This window comes from Coregonus clupeaformis, chromosome 21, assembly GCF_020615455.1.
Source record: "Coregonus clupeaformis isolate EN_2021a chromosome 21, ASM2061545v1, whole genome shotgun sequence".
Taxonomy (NCBI): domain Eukaryota; kingdom Metazoa; phylum Chordata; class Actinopteri; order Salmoniformes; family Salmonidae; genus Coregonus; species Coregonus clupeaformis.
Window position 1 is genome coordinate 47,041,256 of NC_059212.1, and position 17,193 is coordinate 47,058,448.

The 17,193-nt window shown below is 46.6% G+C and overlaps 1 protein-coding gene across 2 annotated transcripts in view; it reads left to right on the forward strand.

Moving 5' to 3' along the window:
- LOC121534666 (netrin-G1-like) overlaps positions 1 to 17,193 on the forward strand; it is a 186,285-nt gene that overhangs the window by 64,001 nt on the left and 105,091 nt on the right. For both annotated transcript variants that reach the window (XM_045205939.1, XM_041841247.1), the window contains exon 3: positions 6,822 to 7,465. In XM_045205939.1, coding sequence (XP_045061874.1) covers positions 6,822 to 7,465 — 644 coding nt within the window. The remainder of the gene's footprint in view (positions 1 to 6,821; positions 7,466 to 17,193) is intronic.

The following is a 17,193-nucleotide window of genomic DNA, read 5'->3' on the forward strand; positions in this document are numbered from 1 at the left end:
TGGCAGAGTAATTAGAACAGAGTGAGGCAAGGTGAGGATGGTGAGTGGGAAATGCAGTGCAGCTGGCCAGGTAACAAGAGCAGAGCAGGGCAGGTGGAGCTAGTTAGGCTGAGTAGAGAGAGGGAGGTGAGCAGAGTGGAAGATAATTGAATGCAATTAATGTTGCTACCAGGGAGAGAGAGTGCTCATGACAGGACCCCCTCCAAGGGACGGCCCCAGAAGTCCCAAGAACAACATCATGCCGGGAGGGTGGAGGGGAGCAGGCGGCGGGTCAGAACTCCTCCGAGCGGTCCGAGTGAATCTCCTCATCCTCAGAAGGAGCTGGAGGGTCACGGTCGGGAGACAGGACAGGCACTGAGACAGGAGCAGGGCGGGCCGGACGGCTAGGAACCCCTCTTGGACGGCCCCTACGGATTGCAGGCTGATCAGGATGTAGTCGGTGGAAGTCAGTGATAAGGGTCCGGTCCACTATCCTCCTGGCCGGGATCCAGGTCCTCTCCTCTGGACCATATCCCTCCCAATCAACGAGGTACTGGAGACCCCTACCCCTTCGCCTAGAGCGGAGCAGCCGCCGGGACGGTGAAGACAGGACCGCCATCTACGAGGCGCGGAGGAGGTGGCGCCGGAGCTGCAGGGACCAGGGGACTTTCATGGACCGGCTTGACCTTGGAGACGTGGAAGGTGGGGTGGACCCGCATGGAAGCGGGCAACTGAAGTCGGACCGCCGTTGGACTGATGACTTTCTGCACAGGAAAAGGACCAATGAAGCGAGGGGCCAGCTTTCGTGATACAACCCGCAGCGGCAGATCCCGGCAGACAGCCAGACCTTCTGACCAACCCGGTAAGTAGGTGCTGGGGTCCTCCGTCGGTTGGCACCGACGGCGTAGCTGGTTCCAGACTTCAGGAGCACAGTGCGAGCCTGGGCCCAAGTGCGGCGGCAGCGGCGGGCATACGCAAGAGCAGACGGACAGGTGGCATCCGCCTCCTGGCTGGCAAACAGTGGAGGTTGATACCCGTAGACACACTGAAAGGGGGAGAGCCCGGTGGAGGAACTGGTGAGTGAATTATGGGCATATTCCACCCAGAGCAGGTGTTGAGCCCAGGCCCGGGGATTTTGGGAAGCCACACACCTCAGTGCCTTCTCCAGCTCCTGGTTCATGCGTTCAGTCTGGCCGTTTGACTGCGGGTGGAATCCAGACGATAGGCTGGCGGTGGCCCCAAGGAGATGACAGAACTCCTTCCAAAAGGTTGCTGAGAATTGCGGGCCCCGGTCTGACACTATATCCTGGGGTAGGCCATGGATACGAAACACATGTTCCAGGACCACCTGGGAGGTCTCTTTAGCAGAGGGTAGTTTGGGAAGGGGCACGAAGTGGGTCATCTTACTAAAGCGGTCAGCAATGGTAAGGATGACTGTGTGTCCGTCAGAGGGCGGAAGGCCCGTAACAAAGTCCAGTGAAACGTGGGACCAGGGCCTCTTGGGTATGAGTAGGGGTTGCAGCGACCCAGCAGGAGGCTGGTTGGGAGTCTTGTTTCGGTTACAAGTGGGACAAGCTCGGATGAATTCTCGGACATCCCGTCTCATCCCCCGCCACCAGAACCGCTGGCGGACCAGATGAAGGGTGCGAGTGATGCCGGGATGACAGGCCAGACGGGATTCGTGCCCCCACTGAATCACAGGTGACCTGAGATTTGCTGGAACAAACAGACGGTTGGGGGCGCTGGTGCTTGGACCTGGCTGGTCCCGAAGAGCCTCCATGACCTGCTTCTCGATCTCCCAGGTGAGGGCCGCTACGACCAAGTGGCTGGGAAGAATGGGAGCTGTCATGGCGGTGGTCTCGTCCTTCTGAAACATCCGGGAAAGAGCATCAGGTTTGATGTTGCGAGATCCCGGGCGGTAGGAGAGCGTGAAATTGAAGCGCGTAAGAACAGAGACCACCGCTGTTGACGGGAGTTCAGCCTCCTGGCTGTTTGGATATACTCCAGGTTCTTGTGGTCTGTCCACACTACGAATGGTTCCTTTGACCCCTCTAACCAGTGCCGCCATTCTTCAAGGGCGAGCTTGACAGCCAACAGCTCGCGGTTCCCAATGTCGTAGTTGCATTCGGCAGGGGTTAGCCGACGGGAGTAGAAGGCACAGGGGGTGCATCTTGCCATCCTCAGCTGCTCTTTGAGAAAGCACTGCACCCACTCCCACGTCCGAAGCATCTACCTCCACCACAAACTGCCTTGCTGCATCTGGCATCTGGAGGATGGGAGCAGAAGTGAAACATGTCTTGAGGATATTGAAGGCCTTATCAGCAGCTGATGTCCATTGGTACGGTTGTTTAGTGCTGGTTAGCGCCGTGAGGGGTGCAGCCACTGTGCTATAGTTTCTGATGAATCTCCTATAAAAGTTGGCAAAGCCCAGGAACTGTTGCAACTTCTTCCGAGACTCAGGAACTGGCCAGGAAGTGACAGCCGACACCTTCGTGAGATCCATCTGAATGCTGCCCTCGGTCACCACATACCCCAGGAATGAAACGGTCTTGGCATGGAACTCGCACTTCTCTGCCTTCACGAAAAGAGAGTTCTCCAGCAGGCGGCGCAGGACCAACCGGACGTGGTGCGTGTGTTCTGACAGAGTCTTTGAGAATATTAAAATATCGTCAAGGTACACAAATACGAACGTATTTAGCATGTCCCTGAGGATATCATTCACTAGGGGCTTGAAAAACTGCTGGGGCATTGGTGAGGCCGAAGGGCATGACGAGATATTCATAGTGGCCGGTTGGTGTGTTGAACGCTGTCTTCCATTCGTCTCCCTCCCTCATCCGCACCAGATGGTAGGCATTGCGAAGGTCCAGCTTAGTGAATACAGTGGCTCCCTGCAGCAGTTCGAAGGCAGACGAAAGTAAGGGCAGTGGGTAGCGATTCTTAACCGTGATGTCGTTCAGACCCCGGTAATCTATGCATGGACGAAGAGAACCGTCCTTCTTGCCGACAAAGAAGAATCCCGCTCCTGCGGGGAAGACGACGGTCTAATTATCCCGGAGGCAAGAGAGTCATTAATGTAGTCCTCCATGGCCTTTCTTTCCGGGGCTGACAGTGAATACAGACGACCCTTGGGAGGTGCTGTGCCAGGCAGGAGATCAATCGCGCAGTCATAGGGTCTGTGTGGGGGTAGAGATGTCGCCTTGGATTTGTTGAACACCTCTTTCAGGCTGTGGTAACAGGCCGGAACATTGGATATGTCGGAGGTAGCGCTAGATCCTTCCCGGTGAACGGGCAGGGTGGCCCCCCTTAAACAGGTCTGGTGACAACTCCTTCCCCACTCACGGACTGTTCCTGTCTCCCCAGTCGATGTGGGGGTTGTGCTGACGGAGCCACGGGTATCCAAGAATGAGTGGTTGGCCAGGTGAGTGTAGGAGGTGAAACTGGATGGACTCCTGGTGGTTTCCTGACAGCAGGATTGTCACAGGGGCGGAGATATGAGTGACAGTGCCAAGATGATGCCCATCCAGGGCTCGTGCAGGAATGGGTTGTGTCAGTTGATGATGGTTCACGCCCAGTTGCTGTGCAAGCTCAGGGTCCATGATGTTTGCTTCGGCTCCCGGAATCCACAAGGGCGGCCAATGTATGAGTCTTGTCAGAAAGCTGAAGGCGGAGATGAAGCAGGGTCTTTCGGATGGAGGGAGACTGAAGGCTTGTTGAGCTCACCCGGATCTCCCCCTACACCTGGTGAGCTGCGGCTTTTGCCGGACAAGTAGCGACACGGTGATTCTCGCCACCACAGTAGAGGCAAAGGTTGGAGCTTAGACGGCGCCGACGCTCCTCGGGAGTCAGAGAGGCACGGCCAATCTCCATGGGCTCAGGCTGATTGAGTTGGCTATGGGACTTGACAGGCAGGGGCTGGACAGAAGCGGTATCGACCGAGTACGGATGGCAGGTTGACTGAGACGGCCCTTCTCCCTCCTCCGGGTCTGTATACGGCGGTCAATGCGAACGGCAAGGTCAATGGCGGCATCAAGCGTTGAGGGCGGGTCATGGGAAACAAGCTCGTCCTTGATATAGTCCGCCAGGCTATGGAGGAAGGCTTGCACCAGTGCCTCTGGGTTAAACGAGCTTTGACTGGCCAGGGTACGAAAGTCAATGGAGAAGTCTGCCACTGTCCGATTGCCCTGACGGATGGTGAGCAGAGCTTGTGACGCTTCGGCTGTTGGCGAGCCTAGGTCAAAGACCTTTAACATCTCCTCCTCAAAGGCACTGAAGGAGGCACAGGCTGGGGTTTGCCGGTCGAATTCCGCCGTTCCCCCACAACCGAGCTCGACCGGTGAGATGTGTGATGACATACCCCACCTTGGCTCCCTCTGTTGAGAAAGTCCTGGGCTGTAGTGCAAACTGGATTCGGCAGCTGCTCAAGAATGGTCTTACTTGCTTCTGGTTGCCATCAAAAGCGTTCCGGGTTCCCAATCCTTGGTTCAGGAGCGTGGGGATCTGGTGGCAGCACTGCCGGGCCTGCAGCATTGGGACCTCCAGCGGAGGGATGAAGGAGTATCGGTGGTACAGGAACAAAAGGACCAGGGGGGTGCAGGTGGAGTAGCCGGGCTTGAGAGTAGTTGCAGGGCTTGGGCTAGCTGTTGTTGCTGCAGTTGGAACTGTTGTTGCTGCTGGTTGAATAGCTGGAGAAGGGAAGCGATGTCGCCAGCCATCCGATTTATGTCTCCCTCAGAGCGTTCCAGTCGCTGTAGGGCAGTCCTCTCTGGCTCTTCCTCCATCGTGGTCAGGGAGTGCGCTGGGTCCATGATGGTCAGATCGTTCTGTCACGAACAGAAGAGGACCCAAGAGCGCAAGTTCAAATTCAGAGTTCTTTATTCAAGGTTACAGGCGGGAAGAGAAGTCCCAGGGGTGTCAGGGGTCTTTCAGGGTCCTCCTGTGGGTACCTGTGCTCCGGGGGTCACCAAATGTCCGGGGGTGTCCAGTCCAAGTGCTTAGTGTGTGTGTTCCCCAGTGATGGAGCGGCGTATCGGGCTGAGGGTGGTGAAACGTCTGGGCACGCTCATCTGGTGGTCGGAGACCTGGGGGAACACACACACACAACAGCAATATGAATGGCAGGCAGAAGTACAGATCAGGGCTGGGCAAATATCGTGGTGAGAGACAGAAGGCAGAAACGAGTTACCGGAGGGGCTGAAGATCGGAGAGTAGTCGAGGTCCAGAAGGCAGGTTGGGATAGACGGGGCAGTAGAACAAGGAGGCAGTCAAGAAAGGATCGGTATCACAAACAGGAGTCAGAGCGCAGACAGGCAGGTTACTGGTCCGGGGTTTGAAGACGATCTGACAGGGCTTGGCTGAAAACCAGGGCTTGATATACTGGGAGAGGTAGTGGGGAAATGCAGTTCAGCTGGCAGAGTAATTAGAACAGAGTGAGGCAAGGTGAGGATGGTGAGTGGGAAATGCAGTGCAGCTGGCCAGGTAACAAGAGCAGAGCAGGGCAGGTGGAGCTAGTTAGGCTGAGTAGAGAGAGGGAGGTGAGCAGAGTGGAAGATAATTGAATGCAATTAATGTTGCTACCAGGGAGAGAGAGTGCTCATGACACCTACCTACAGTTTACTGCTGCTACTGTCTATTTTCTATCCTGTTGTCTAGTCACTTGACCCCTAGCTGTATGTCCATCTCTACCTCAATAACCTCGTAGCCCTGCACATTGACTCGATACTGGTACTCCCTGTATATAGCCATGTTATTACCTGGTACTCCCTGTATATAGCCATGTTATTACCTGGTACTCCCTGTATATAGCCATTATATTTTTATTATTACTCACTGTGTGTTTAATCCTTATGTCAATATTTACATTTTATATTTTTGATCTTTAACTCTGCATTGTTGGAAAAGGACCCGTAAGTAAGCATTTCGCTGTTACTCTATACCTGTTGCTTACGAAGCATGTGACAAATAAATTACATTTTATTGAATTTGAACATCAGATCAAGCATTCCCTTTGAGTTAAACATGAAGTCTGGTTTGAATGTGTTGGATGTATCACAACCTCATAATCATACTACCATAACAAGTGCTAAATACCGTTTACATTTTAAATAGCCAGTATTAGTACTCTGGAATTATTACAGGCAAACAAATGTTTTATAGTTTATCAAAATCTCATCTGTGGCTGGCCCCATTGTGATATAGAGTAGAGGTGAGATGAATGTCAATGTGAGTTTGTTTAACGCTCTATCTCTCTCAAACACACACACGCACACAAGGAGCACACACACACAGAGTCGTGCTGGGGCTCGGTGTTGCAGGGCAGATGAAGGCACATGAAATATGTATGTTTTTCAGCTATGCGTTTCATAAGAGGTAGTCATTGAGGATTCCTCTCCCATCTACACTAGAGGAACAGCAGGAATATCCAGTCAATGTGGTTGGAAGAGTAGATGAGACCAGAGACATACTGGGGAGAATGAGCGGCGGGGGAATACAGGAGTAGAGGATAGAGGTGAAGAGACAGTAGATCTAATTATGGATTATGGATTATTATGCAGTTGTACCTCTAGTAGTAGGTGACATTGTTAGTAGAGGAGAGGGGGGTGGTGAGAAGACAGCCTACAGGATGCATTGTTTGGCTCAAATGATTATGCTGTCGTCCTTCCCAGTTGCACTTTATCTTAGTCAATAGGTACAACGCATTATGATGCAGTTATAATACATTGCAAGACTTGTCATAAGCAGGGTGGGGGGATGACGCCCTTATAATGTTTCATAATGATGCTGAATGAACCTGTTCATTCTTCACTCTAAAATAAAACACTCTTTGATCTCTGTTTCTCTCACAGGAAAACCCTTACATGTGCAACAACGAGTGTGACGCCACCACAGAAGAACTAGCCCACCCTCCGGAGCTCATGTTCGACTTCGAGGGCCGCAACCCCACAACCTTCTGGCAGTCCAGTTCCTGGAGTACGTTCCCTAAACCCCTGGAGGTCAACATCACTCTGTCCTGGAACAAGACCATCGAGCTGACCGACGACATCGTCCTCACCTTCGAGTCCGGCCGCCCTGAGCAGATGCTTCTGGAGAAATCTCTAGACTACGGTAAAACCTGGACCCCTTACCAGTTCTACGCTACCGACTGCCTCGACGCCTTCACCATGGAGCCCAAGACTGTCAACGAGCTGACCCAGCGAACCCTCCTCGACATCATCTGCACTGAGGACTACTCCCGAGGCTACGTGTGGAAGTACGATAAAACCGTTCGCTTCGAGATCAAGGATCGGTTCGCGCTGTTCGCCGGGCCGCGGCTGCACAACATGGCGTCCCTGTACGGTCAGCTGGACACCACCAGGAACCTCCGGGACTTCTTCACGGTGACGGACCTGAGGATACGGCTTCTGAAACCGGCCAGCGGGGCCACCATGGTGGATGAGAACAACCTGTCCAGATACTTCTACGCCATCTCAGACATCAAGGTGCAGGGCAGGTAAGAGAGATGGTTTAGTTGTCTTTATTTAAAAAGGTCCATCCCTTTGAGATCAAATATCTATTTTACTACGGAGACCAAGAGGTCTTGTATTGTGTGCCAAAGTATTTAATTTAAATGACAACTGATGATGCTTTAAATGGATCTGGGAAATGGATCTGGGAACAAAGTTAGTTTTGTATCATTGTATTTGGTTTGGCTGTGGTCGTGTTGCTCCAATCTACAGGTAATCTACAATATAAAGGAATCACCAACATAAAGTGTCGTAATGAGGCGTTCGGCCACCACGAGCTGCCAGAACAGCTTCAATGCACCTTGGCATAGATTCTTGGTATTTTGTCGTATTTTATTAGGATCCCCATTAGCTGTTGCGAAAGCAGCAGCTACTCCTCCTGGGGTCCACACAAAACATGAAACATTACATAATATAGAACATTTATAGACAAGAACATTTCAACGACAGAACTACATACACTACCGTTCAAAAGTTTAAATTCCATGAAAACATACATGAAATGGGTTTGAAAAGGAAATATAGCAAAATGCTTAGGAAATGTAGTCAGTGACAAGGTTAGAAATAATGATTTTTAATAGAAATAATAATTGTGTCCTTCAAACTTTGCTTTCGTCAAAGAATCCTCCATTTACAGCAATTACAGCCATGCAGACCTTTGACATTCTAGCTGTCAATTTGTTGAGGTAATCTGAAGAGATTTCACCCCATGCTTCCTGAAGCACCTCTCACAAGTTGGACTGGCTTGATGGTCACTTCTTACGTACCATACGGTCAAGCTGCTCCCACAACAGCTCAATAGGGTTGAGATCCGGTGACTGTGCTGGCCACTCCATTATTGATAGAATACCAGCTGACTGCTTCTTCCCTAAATAGTTATTGCATAGTTTGGAGCTGTGCTTTGGGTCATTGTCCTGTTGTAGGAGGAAATTGGCTCCAATCAAGCGCCGTCCACAGGGTATGGCATGGCATTGCAAAATGGAGTGATAGCCTTCCTTCTTCAAGATCCCTTTTACCCTGTACAAATCTCCCACCTTACCAACCCCAAAGCAGCCCCAGACCATCACATTGCCTCCACCATGCTTGACAGATGGCATCAAGCACTCCTCCAGCATCTTTTCATTTGGTCTGCGTCTCACAAATGTTCTTCTTTGTGATCCAAACATCTCAAACTTAGATTTGTCTGTCCGTAACACATTTTTCCAATCTTCCTCTGTCCAGTGTACACGGCGTTGTACGAGATCTTCAGTTTCTTGGCAATTTCTCGCATGGAATAGCCTTCATTTCTCAGAACAAGAATAGACTGACAAGTTTCAGAAGAAAGTTATTTGTTTCTGGCCATTTTGAACCCACAATTGCTGATGCTCCAGATACTCAACTAGTCTCAAGAAGGCCAGTTTTATTGCTTCTTTAAACAGCACAACAGTTTTCAGCTGTGCTAACATCATTGCAAAAGGGTTTTCTAATGATCAATTAGCCTTTTAAAATGATACACTTGGATTAGCATACACAACGTCCCATTGAAACACAGGACTGATGGTTGCTGATAATGGGCCTCTGTACACCTATGTAGATATTCCATAAAAAAAACAATAGCCATATACAACATTAACAATGTCTACACTGTATTTCTGATCAATTTGATGTTATTTTAATGGACAAACAAATTGCTTTTCTTTCAAAAACAAGGACATTTCTAAGTGACCCCAAACTTTTGAATGGTGGTGTACATTTTAAAATGGCACACATAGCCTACATATAAATTTCGGCCAAACTGACAGGCGTATAAAATCAAGCACACAACCATGCAATCTCCATAGACAAACATTGGCAGTAGAATGGCCTTACTGAAGAGCTCAGTGACTTTCAACGTGGCACCGTCATAGGATGCCACCTTTCCAACACATCAGTTCGTCAAATTTCTGCCCTGCTAGAGCTGCCCCGGTCAACTGTAAGTGCTGTTATTGTGAAGTGGAAACATCTAGGAGCATTCTAGATGATTCTGTGCTTCCAACTTTGTGGCAACAGTTTGGGGAAGGCACTTTCCTGTTTCAGCATGATAATACCCCTGTGCACAAAGTGAGGTCCATACAGAAATGGTTTGTCGAGATCGGTGTGGATGAACTTGACTGGCCTGCACAGAGCCCTGACCTTAACCCTATTGAACACCTTTGGGATAAATTGGAAAGTCGACTGCGAGTCAAGTCTAATCGTCCAACATCAGTGCGCAACCTCACTTTTTTTTTTTTTTTTTTTCACCTTTATTTAACCAGGTAAGCCAGTTGAGAACAGGTTCTCATTTACAACTGCGACCTGGCCAAGATAAAGCAAAGTAGTGCAATAAAAACAACACAGAGTTACATATGGGGTAAAAAAAAACATAAAGTCAGAAATACAACAGAAAATATATATACAGTGTGTGCAAATGTAGCAAGTTATGGAGGTAAGGCAATAAATAGGCTATAGTGCAGAATAATTACAATAGTATTAACACTGGAATGCTAGATGTGCAAGAGATTATGTGCAAATAGAGATACTGGGGTGCAAAAGAGCAAAATAAATAACAATATAGGGATGAGGTAGTTGGGTGGGCTAATTTCAGATGGGCTGTGTACAGGTGCAGTGATCGGTAAGGTGCTCTGACAACTGATGCTTAAAGTTATTGAGGGAGATAAGAGTCTCCAGCTTCAGAGATTTTTGCAATTCGTTCCAGTCATTGGCAGCAGAGAACTGGAAGGAATGGCGGCCAAAGGAGGTGTTGGCTTTGGGAATGACCAGAGAGATATACCTGCTGGAGCGCAGACTACGGGTGGGTGCTGCTATGGTGACCAATGAGCTAAGATAAGGCGGGGATTTGCCAAAGAAGTGATTTATAGATGGCCTGGAGCCAGTGGGTTTGACGACGAACATGTAGTGAGGACCAGCCAACAAGAGCGTACAGGTCACAGTGGTGGGTAGTGTATGGGGCTTTGGAGACAAAACGGATGGCACTGTGATAGACTACATCCAATTTGCTGAGTAGAGTGTTGGAGGCTATTTTGTAAATGACATCGCCGAAGTCAAGGATCGGTAGGATAGTCAGTTTACGCAGGGCATGTTTGGCAGCATGAGTGAAGGAGGCTTTGTTGCGAAATAGGAAGCCGATTCTAGATTTAACTTTGGATTGGAGATTCTTTATGTGAGTCTGGAAGTTGAGTTTACAGTCTAACCAGACACCTAGATATTTGTAGTTGTCCACATACTCTAGGTCAGACCCGTCGAGAGTGGTGATTCTAGTCGGGTGGGCGGGTGCTAGCAGCGTTCGATTGAAAAGCATGCATTTAGTTTTACTAGTGTTTAAGAGCAGTTGAAGGCTACTGAAGGATTGTTGTATGGCATTGAAGCTCGTTTGGAGGTTTGTTAACACAGTGTCCAATGAAGGGCCAGATGTATACAAAATGGTGTCGTCTGCGTAGAGGTGGATCTGAGAGTCACCAGCAGCAAGAGCGACATCATTGATATACACTGAGAAAAGTGTCGGCCCAAGAATTGAACCCTGTGGCACCCCCATAGAGACTGCCATAGGTCCAGACAACAGGCCCTCCGATTTGACACACTGAACTCTATCTGAGAAGTAGTTGGTGAACCAGGCGAGGCAGTCATTTGAGAAACCAAGGCTATTTAGTCTGCCAATAAGAATGCGGTGGTTGACAGAGTCGAAAGCCTTGGTGCTCTTGTGGCTGAATGGAAGCAAGTCCCGTCAGCAATGTTCCAACATCTAGTGGAACGCCTTCCCAGAAGAGTGGAGGCTGTTATAGCAGCGAAGGGGGGACCAACTCCATATTAATGACTTTGGAATGAGATGTTCGACAATCAGGTGTCCACATACTTTTTACCATGTAGTGTATCTAGGTCAAATAGGGGAGAGGCGTTGTGCCATGAGGTGTTTTTTAAACCAGGTTTGCTTTTCATTTGAGCAATATGAGATGGAAGGGAGTTCCATGCAATAATGGCTCTATATAATACTAAAATCTGCTGGACTAGCTTTTTGGAGTGTGGTGTCAAAAAAATAAAATCTATTTATTATGGACAGGCCTCTCCCCATCTTTACAACCATTGGATTTATATGTTTTGACCATTACAGTTTACAATCTATGGAAACACCAAGTAATTTAGTCTCCTCAACTTGTTCCACAGCCACACCATTCATTACCAGATTCAGCTGAGGTCTAGAGCTTAGGGAATGATTTTTACCAAATACAGTCTTAGTTTTAGAGATGTTCAGGACCAGTGTATTACTTACCACCCATTCCAAAACTGACCACAACTCCTTGTTAAGGGTTGCTGACACGTATGGTTGAGTCATCAGCATACATGGACAGTGGCAGGTCATTGGTAAAAATAGAAAAGTGTAGAGGGCCTAGAGAGCTGCCCTGCGGTACACCACACCCTACATTAGAGAGGCTTCCATTAAAGAAAACCCTCTGAGTTCTATTAGATATATAGCTCTGAATCCACAATATGGCAGAGGTTGAAAAGCCATAAACCATATGTTTTCTCAACAACAGGTTATGGTCAATAATATCAAAGGCTGAAACTGAAATCGAACAGTACAGCTCCCACAGTATTCTTATTATCAATTTATTTCAACCAATCATCAGTCATTTGTGTCAGTGCAATACATGTTGATTGCCCTTTTCTATAAACATGCTGAAAGTCTGAGAAATAGCATTATATTTGGTCAAACACACATTTTGTCCAGCAGTTTGCTAAGAGCTGGCAAAAAGCTGATAGGTCTGCTGTTAGAACCAGTAAAGGCCGCTCTTGGGTAGCGGAACGACTTTGGCTTCCCTCCAGGCCTGAGGACAAACACCTTCCTCTAGACTTAGATTAAAGATATGACAGATAGGAGTGGCTATAGAGTCAGCTACCATCCTCAGTAGCTTTCCATCTAAGTTGTCAATGCCAGGAGATTTGTTATTATTGATCATAAACAATAATTTGTCCACCTCTCCCACACTAACTTTACATAATTCAAATGTACAATGCTTTTTTTTTCATTATTTGTTTTTTAATGCATGAGTATGATGGCTCGCTCTTCATTGTTGGCATTTCCTGCCTAAGTTTGCTACATTGCCAATGAAGTAATCATTAAAATAATTAGCAACATCAAATGGTTTTGTGATGAATAAGACAACTGTTTAATTTGTCTTTCTGCCCATCATTTCATTTAAAGTCCAAAGTTTTTTTTTTTTTTAATCATTCTTTATATCACTGATCTTGGCTTCATGATACAGTTTCATCTTTTTGTTGAGTTTAGTCACATCATTTTTCAATTTGCAGCAAGTCAGCCAGTCAGATGTGCAGCCAGACTTATTAGCCATCAATCCATGGAGCCTTAACAGTTCTAACAGTCAGTTTCTTAACAGGTTCATGTTTATCAATAATTGGAAGAATGTATGAAAAATGTATGCACTCACTAACTGTAAGTCGCTCTGGATAAGAGCGTCTGCTAAATGACTAAAATGTAAAAAGCAATTTCAGTGAAGCGTCTGGATGCTCCTTATTAATCACATCAGACCAACAAATATTTTTTACATCATCCACAAAAGAGTCAGAGCAAAATATTTTGTATGATCTCTTATACACTATTTTAGGCCCAGCTTTTGGAACTTTGGCTTTCCTGGATATAGTCACTATATTGTGATCACTGCATCCAATGGGTACGGGTACAGTTTTAGAACAAAGTTCTACAGTATTAGTAAAAATGTGATCAGTACATGTGGATGATCTTGTTCCTGTAGTGTTTGTAAACACCCTGGTAGGATGATTAATAACCTGAACCAGATTACAGGCCCTGGTTACAGTGAGAAGCTTCCTCTTGAGTGGACATCTTGATGAAAGCTGTTCAATATTCAGGTCCCCAATAAAGTAGATCTCTCTGTTTACATCACATGCACTATCAAGCATTTCACACATATTATTTAGATACTGACTGTTAGCACTTGGTGGCCTTAGCAACACCTCGAAAGAATAGGCTTTAGATGAGTCAGGTGAACCTGCAACCACAGCACTTGACATGATATCTTCTCTAAGAATTACAGGGATATGGCTCAGAATATATATATACAGTACCAGTCAAAAGTTTGGACACACCTACTCATTTAAGGGTTTTTCTTTATTTTTTACTATTTTGTACATTGTATAATAATAGTAAAGACATCTAAACTATGAAATAACACATATGGAATCATGTAGTAACCACAAAGTGTTAAACAAATCAGAATATATTTTATATTTGAGATTCTTCAAATAGCCACCCTTTGCCTTGATAACAGCTTTGCACACTCTTGCCGGGATAAGTCATTTTTTCTTCTGGAGCACAGCTTCAGGATAGTCCTCGTTGAGGAAAATGTATGTTCCTCTCAAGTTCTTGGCTCTTTCCAGAACAGCTATCTTGTCCTTGAACTTCATGAACTTGACCACTATCGGCTTCGGCCTATCTCCTGGGCCGGTGGTGGGTTTTCCAATCATGTGGGCGTGCTCCACCTCAATCTTCCTGTGGTCCCATCTTCAGTTTCTAAGAGATAATTTCTCTCACTCAGACTCCATCCAGGTCTCATGTGGAGATTCTGCAATTCTGTCCACAACAATGTTGTTCCACCTTGATTGTCCCGCAAGGTAATCTGATTTCTCCGTCATTGTTATCATGGATTCACATACAGAACTGATGTCCTGTCTCAATGACTTACAGATTGCTGTCATCTTGCCGTTTTCCTGTTTAAACTCATCGAGCTGAGCCTGGGAGAACTGTAAACTGTTCTTCAGGTCCTGCACCTCTCAGGTCAGGTTGTCTATTATTTTATTAGTTGACTCCACCAGTATTTGGGCACAACACTTGGAAGCTATTTTCTTGTTGTTGTAACAACTGCTTGTAGAAATATTTTTGTTAGTTTAAAAGATCCTTCATCTGTGATAGAGAGACACCACTGTCATCAACTGTACTCCCACCGGCTTTGGTCTTTGTCATGGTAGCAACGGAGGCTATGGTGTTACTCCTCGCAGTTCCAGACAGGGAAGATGGAAACAGCAACAAACAGCAGGGATCTAGACAGTCACAAGCCCGGGACTATCCTCGGTCCCAGCCACAAGGGCTTACATGGGTCGTGCTCTGCGTTCAAGCCCTCAAGGAAACGGGCGGCAGCTAGCTTAGTGGGTAAGAGCGTTGTGCCAGTAACCGAAAGGTCGCTGGTTCTAATCCCCGAGCCGACTAGGTGAAAAATCTGTCGATGTGCCCTTAAGCAAGGCACTTAACCCTAATTGCTCCTGTAAATTGCTCTGGATAAGAGCGTCTGCTAAATGACTAAAATGTAAAATGCAATGTAAAATGAAAACAGCTAGCTTGATAGACAGCTAACAGTGGCAGCTAGGCTAGCTACTATACCAAGCAGCTCATCAGACCCTTGGTCAGCAGGATCCCTGGACAGATAGCAGCGGTCCCCAGCAACTGATTCCAACCAAGTAGGACAATAGACCCTTGTGGCTTCAAATTAAATCAAACTCAAAATGCTAGTAACTTTTTCAATTGAACACTTTTTCAGAGACTTTCACAACTTTCCAAAACAACAAACCGAGCTCTCCCTTTTTCTGCGTTCCCTCTATTGGAGGGATGCGACACCTTACTTCCACGAGAATTTCCATCATTTGGTGTTTTGTTGATGGTGTCTCAGGAGCTGCTCCAGAAATTCCCGTAAGTGATATCTGCACGCACGCGCGCACACACACACACACACACACACACACACACACACACACACACACACACACACACACACACACACACACACACACACACACACACACACACACACACACACACACACACACACACACACACACACACACACACACACACACACACACACACACACACACACACACACACACACTATTTAAAACCCCTATGCTCCAATGAGACCTCTCTTTCAACCTGGTCATTTTTATACATGACCCTAAGGATGTTAATTGCTTAATTAACCACACCTGTGGGGATGCACCTGCTTTCAATTTACTTTGTATCCCTCATTCCTTTCAGCTATCTCTGATAAGGGCTCTACATACACTATAATAGCATGTTTTATATGCTACCCTGAATCAACCATTTTGTGTTTAATATTTTAATTAAAATCCTATTAGGGTTGATTCATGTTTTATGAGCGGAATGCTCCGTGTTGAATTCTAATGAGAGCTGGTCCAGTGCCTGGCTGCACGGCTAACATCCCTGTAATTATCAGAGGTACATTCCAAACGGCACCCTATTCATCACATAGTGCATATGGCCCCGGTCAAAAGTAGTGCACTATATAGGGAATAGGGTGCTATTTGGGACGCAGCTCAGATTTAAATTTGACCTCCATCTTTGGGGGACAGCCAGGGAACCACCCCGGCAAACGTTAATGTACTATGAAATATCCCGGTCATCGTTTCATCAGGAGGTTCCCAACAATTTACAGAGAAGGGAAAACATTACAGATACATTATATTATTCTATAGCTCCATAGATGCATAATTAACAACCTGTGGATCATAAAAACCTTCCACAGCTGTTCTCCAAATGGGACCGGTGTGTGTGAGTGTGTGTGTGAGTGTGTGTGTGTGTGAGTGTGTGTGTGCATGATCATTTTGTAGTGTTCTTTCAGGAGTTAAATTCACTCAGTAAGGGTGAAATTAACACTCAGTGGTGTAAAATAAACCCCGGTGTTGGTGTTGTACACTTTGGAGAGTTAAACAGGGATTGTTTTTCATATCTGTGTTTTTGAATGTACAATGATGGATTGATTAATCTTATTCTACACAGAGATAAATAACATACATTTGTCTAAACTAATCCAATCAGCTAGTTAGATTTAAATGGTTGTTCCAGTTTAAATCATTGAGGTATTCTACTTTACCAGAGTTCTTAACCCTTTTAGTCATTCTGAATGCAAGTTGCGTTTGAATAAAAATTCCAACTGTTGGATAACTCTGTCTGGATTCCAAAAGGAATTGCACATCACTTAGCCAGCCAGCATAATGTGACTTTCAGGCCAGATGTGGCCTGTAAACCAGGAGTTTCCCAACACCACTGTATTAGGGTAAAACTAGGCCATCAAAGTAAGGCCTTATGATTTATGTATTGTATTGTCATAGAGTTTAATTTTAATGATAGTATTTGCTTAGCTACTTGGGGAAAACCACAAGCCTTTAAAAGGAAATAATTCAATAAGCAAGTCTCTGTAACTAACAAACACAGCCATGGGTGGTAACTCTACAATTCACTCGAAAAGAAAAGGCACCCTGGGAAATATGCAAATTAGGCTTTACACAATAGCGTTAAAACAACACCCCATAAAGGACTTACTGTAAGTGTTCATTTCTTACACTGAGAACGTGTAACAGCGTCAACACTAAGCAAAGTGAGTCCAGTTTACTCTAAATGAAGTGTTATGTTTTACACCAGTGGTCACCAACCCATTTGATTTGAACACGGCATTAGTCTCAGCGGAGGGGGAGAGAGCGGTGGAACAACATTGTTGTGGACAGAATTGCAGAATCTCCTCTCTGCTCTCTCCTTTCTTTCATCCGGTGAGACTGACCATCTAATGTGTAACTCGAGTCGCAGCGTATCTGCACAAATTCATGTTGTTACTGTGACCAGAGAAAGTGAAATATACAGTGCATTCGGAAAGTATTCAGA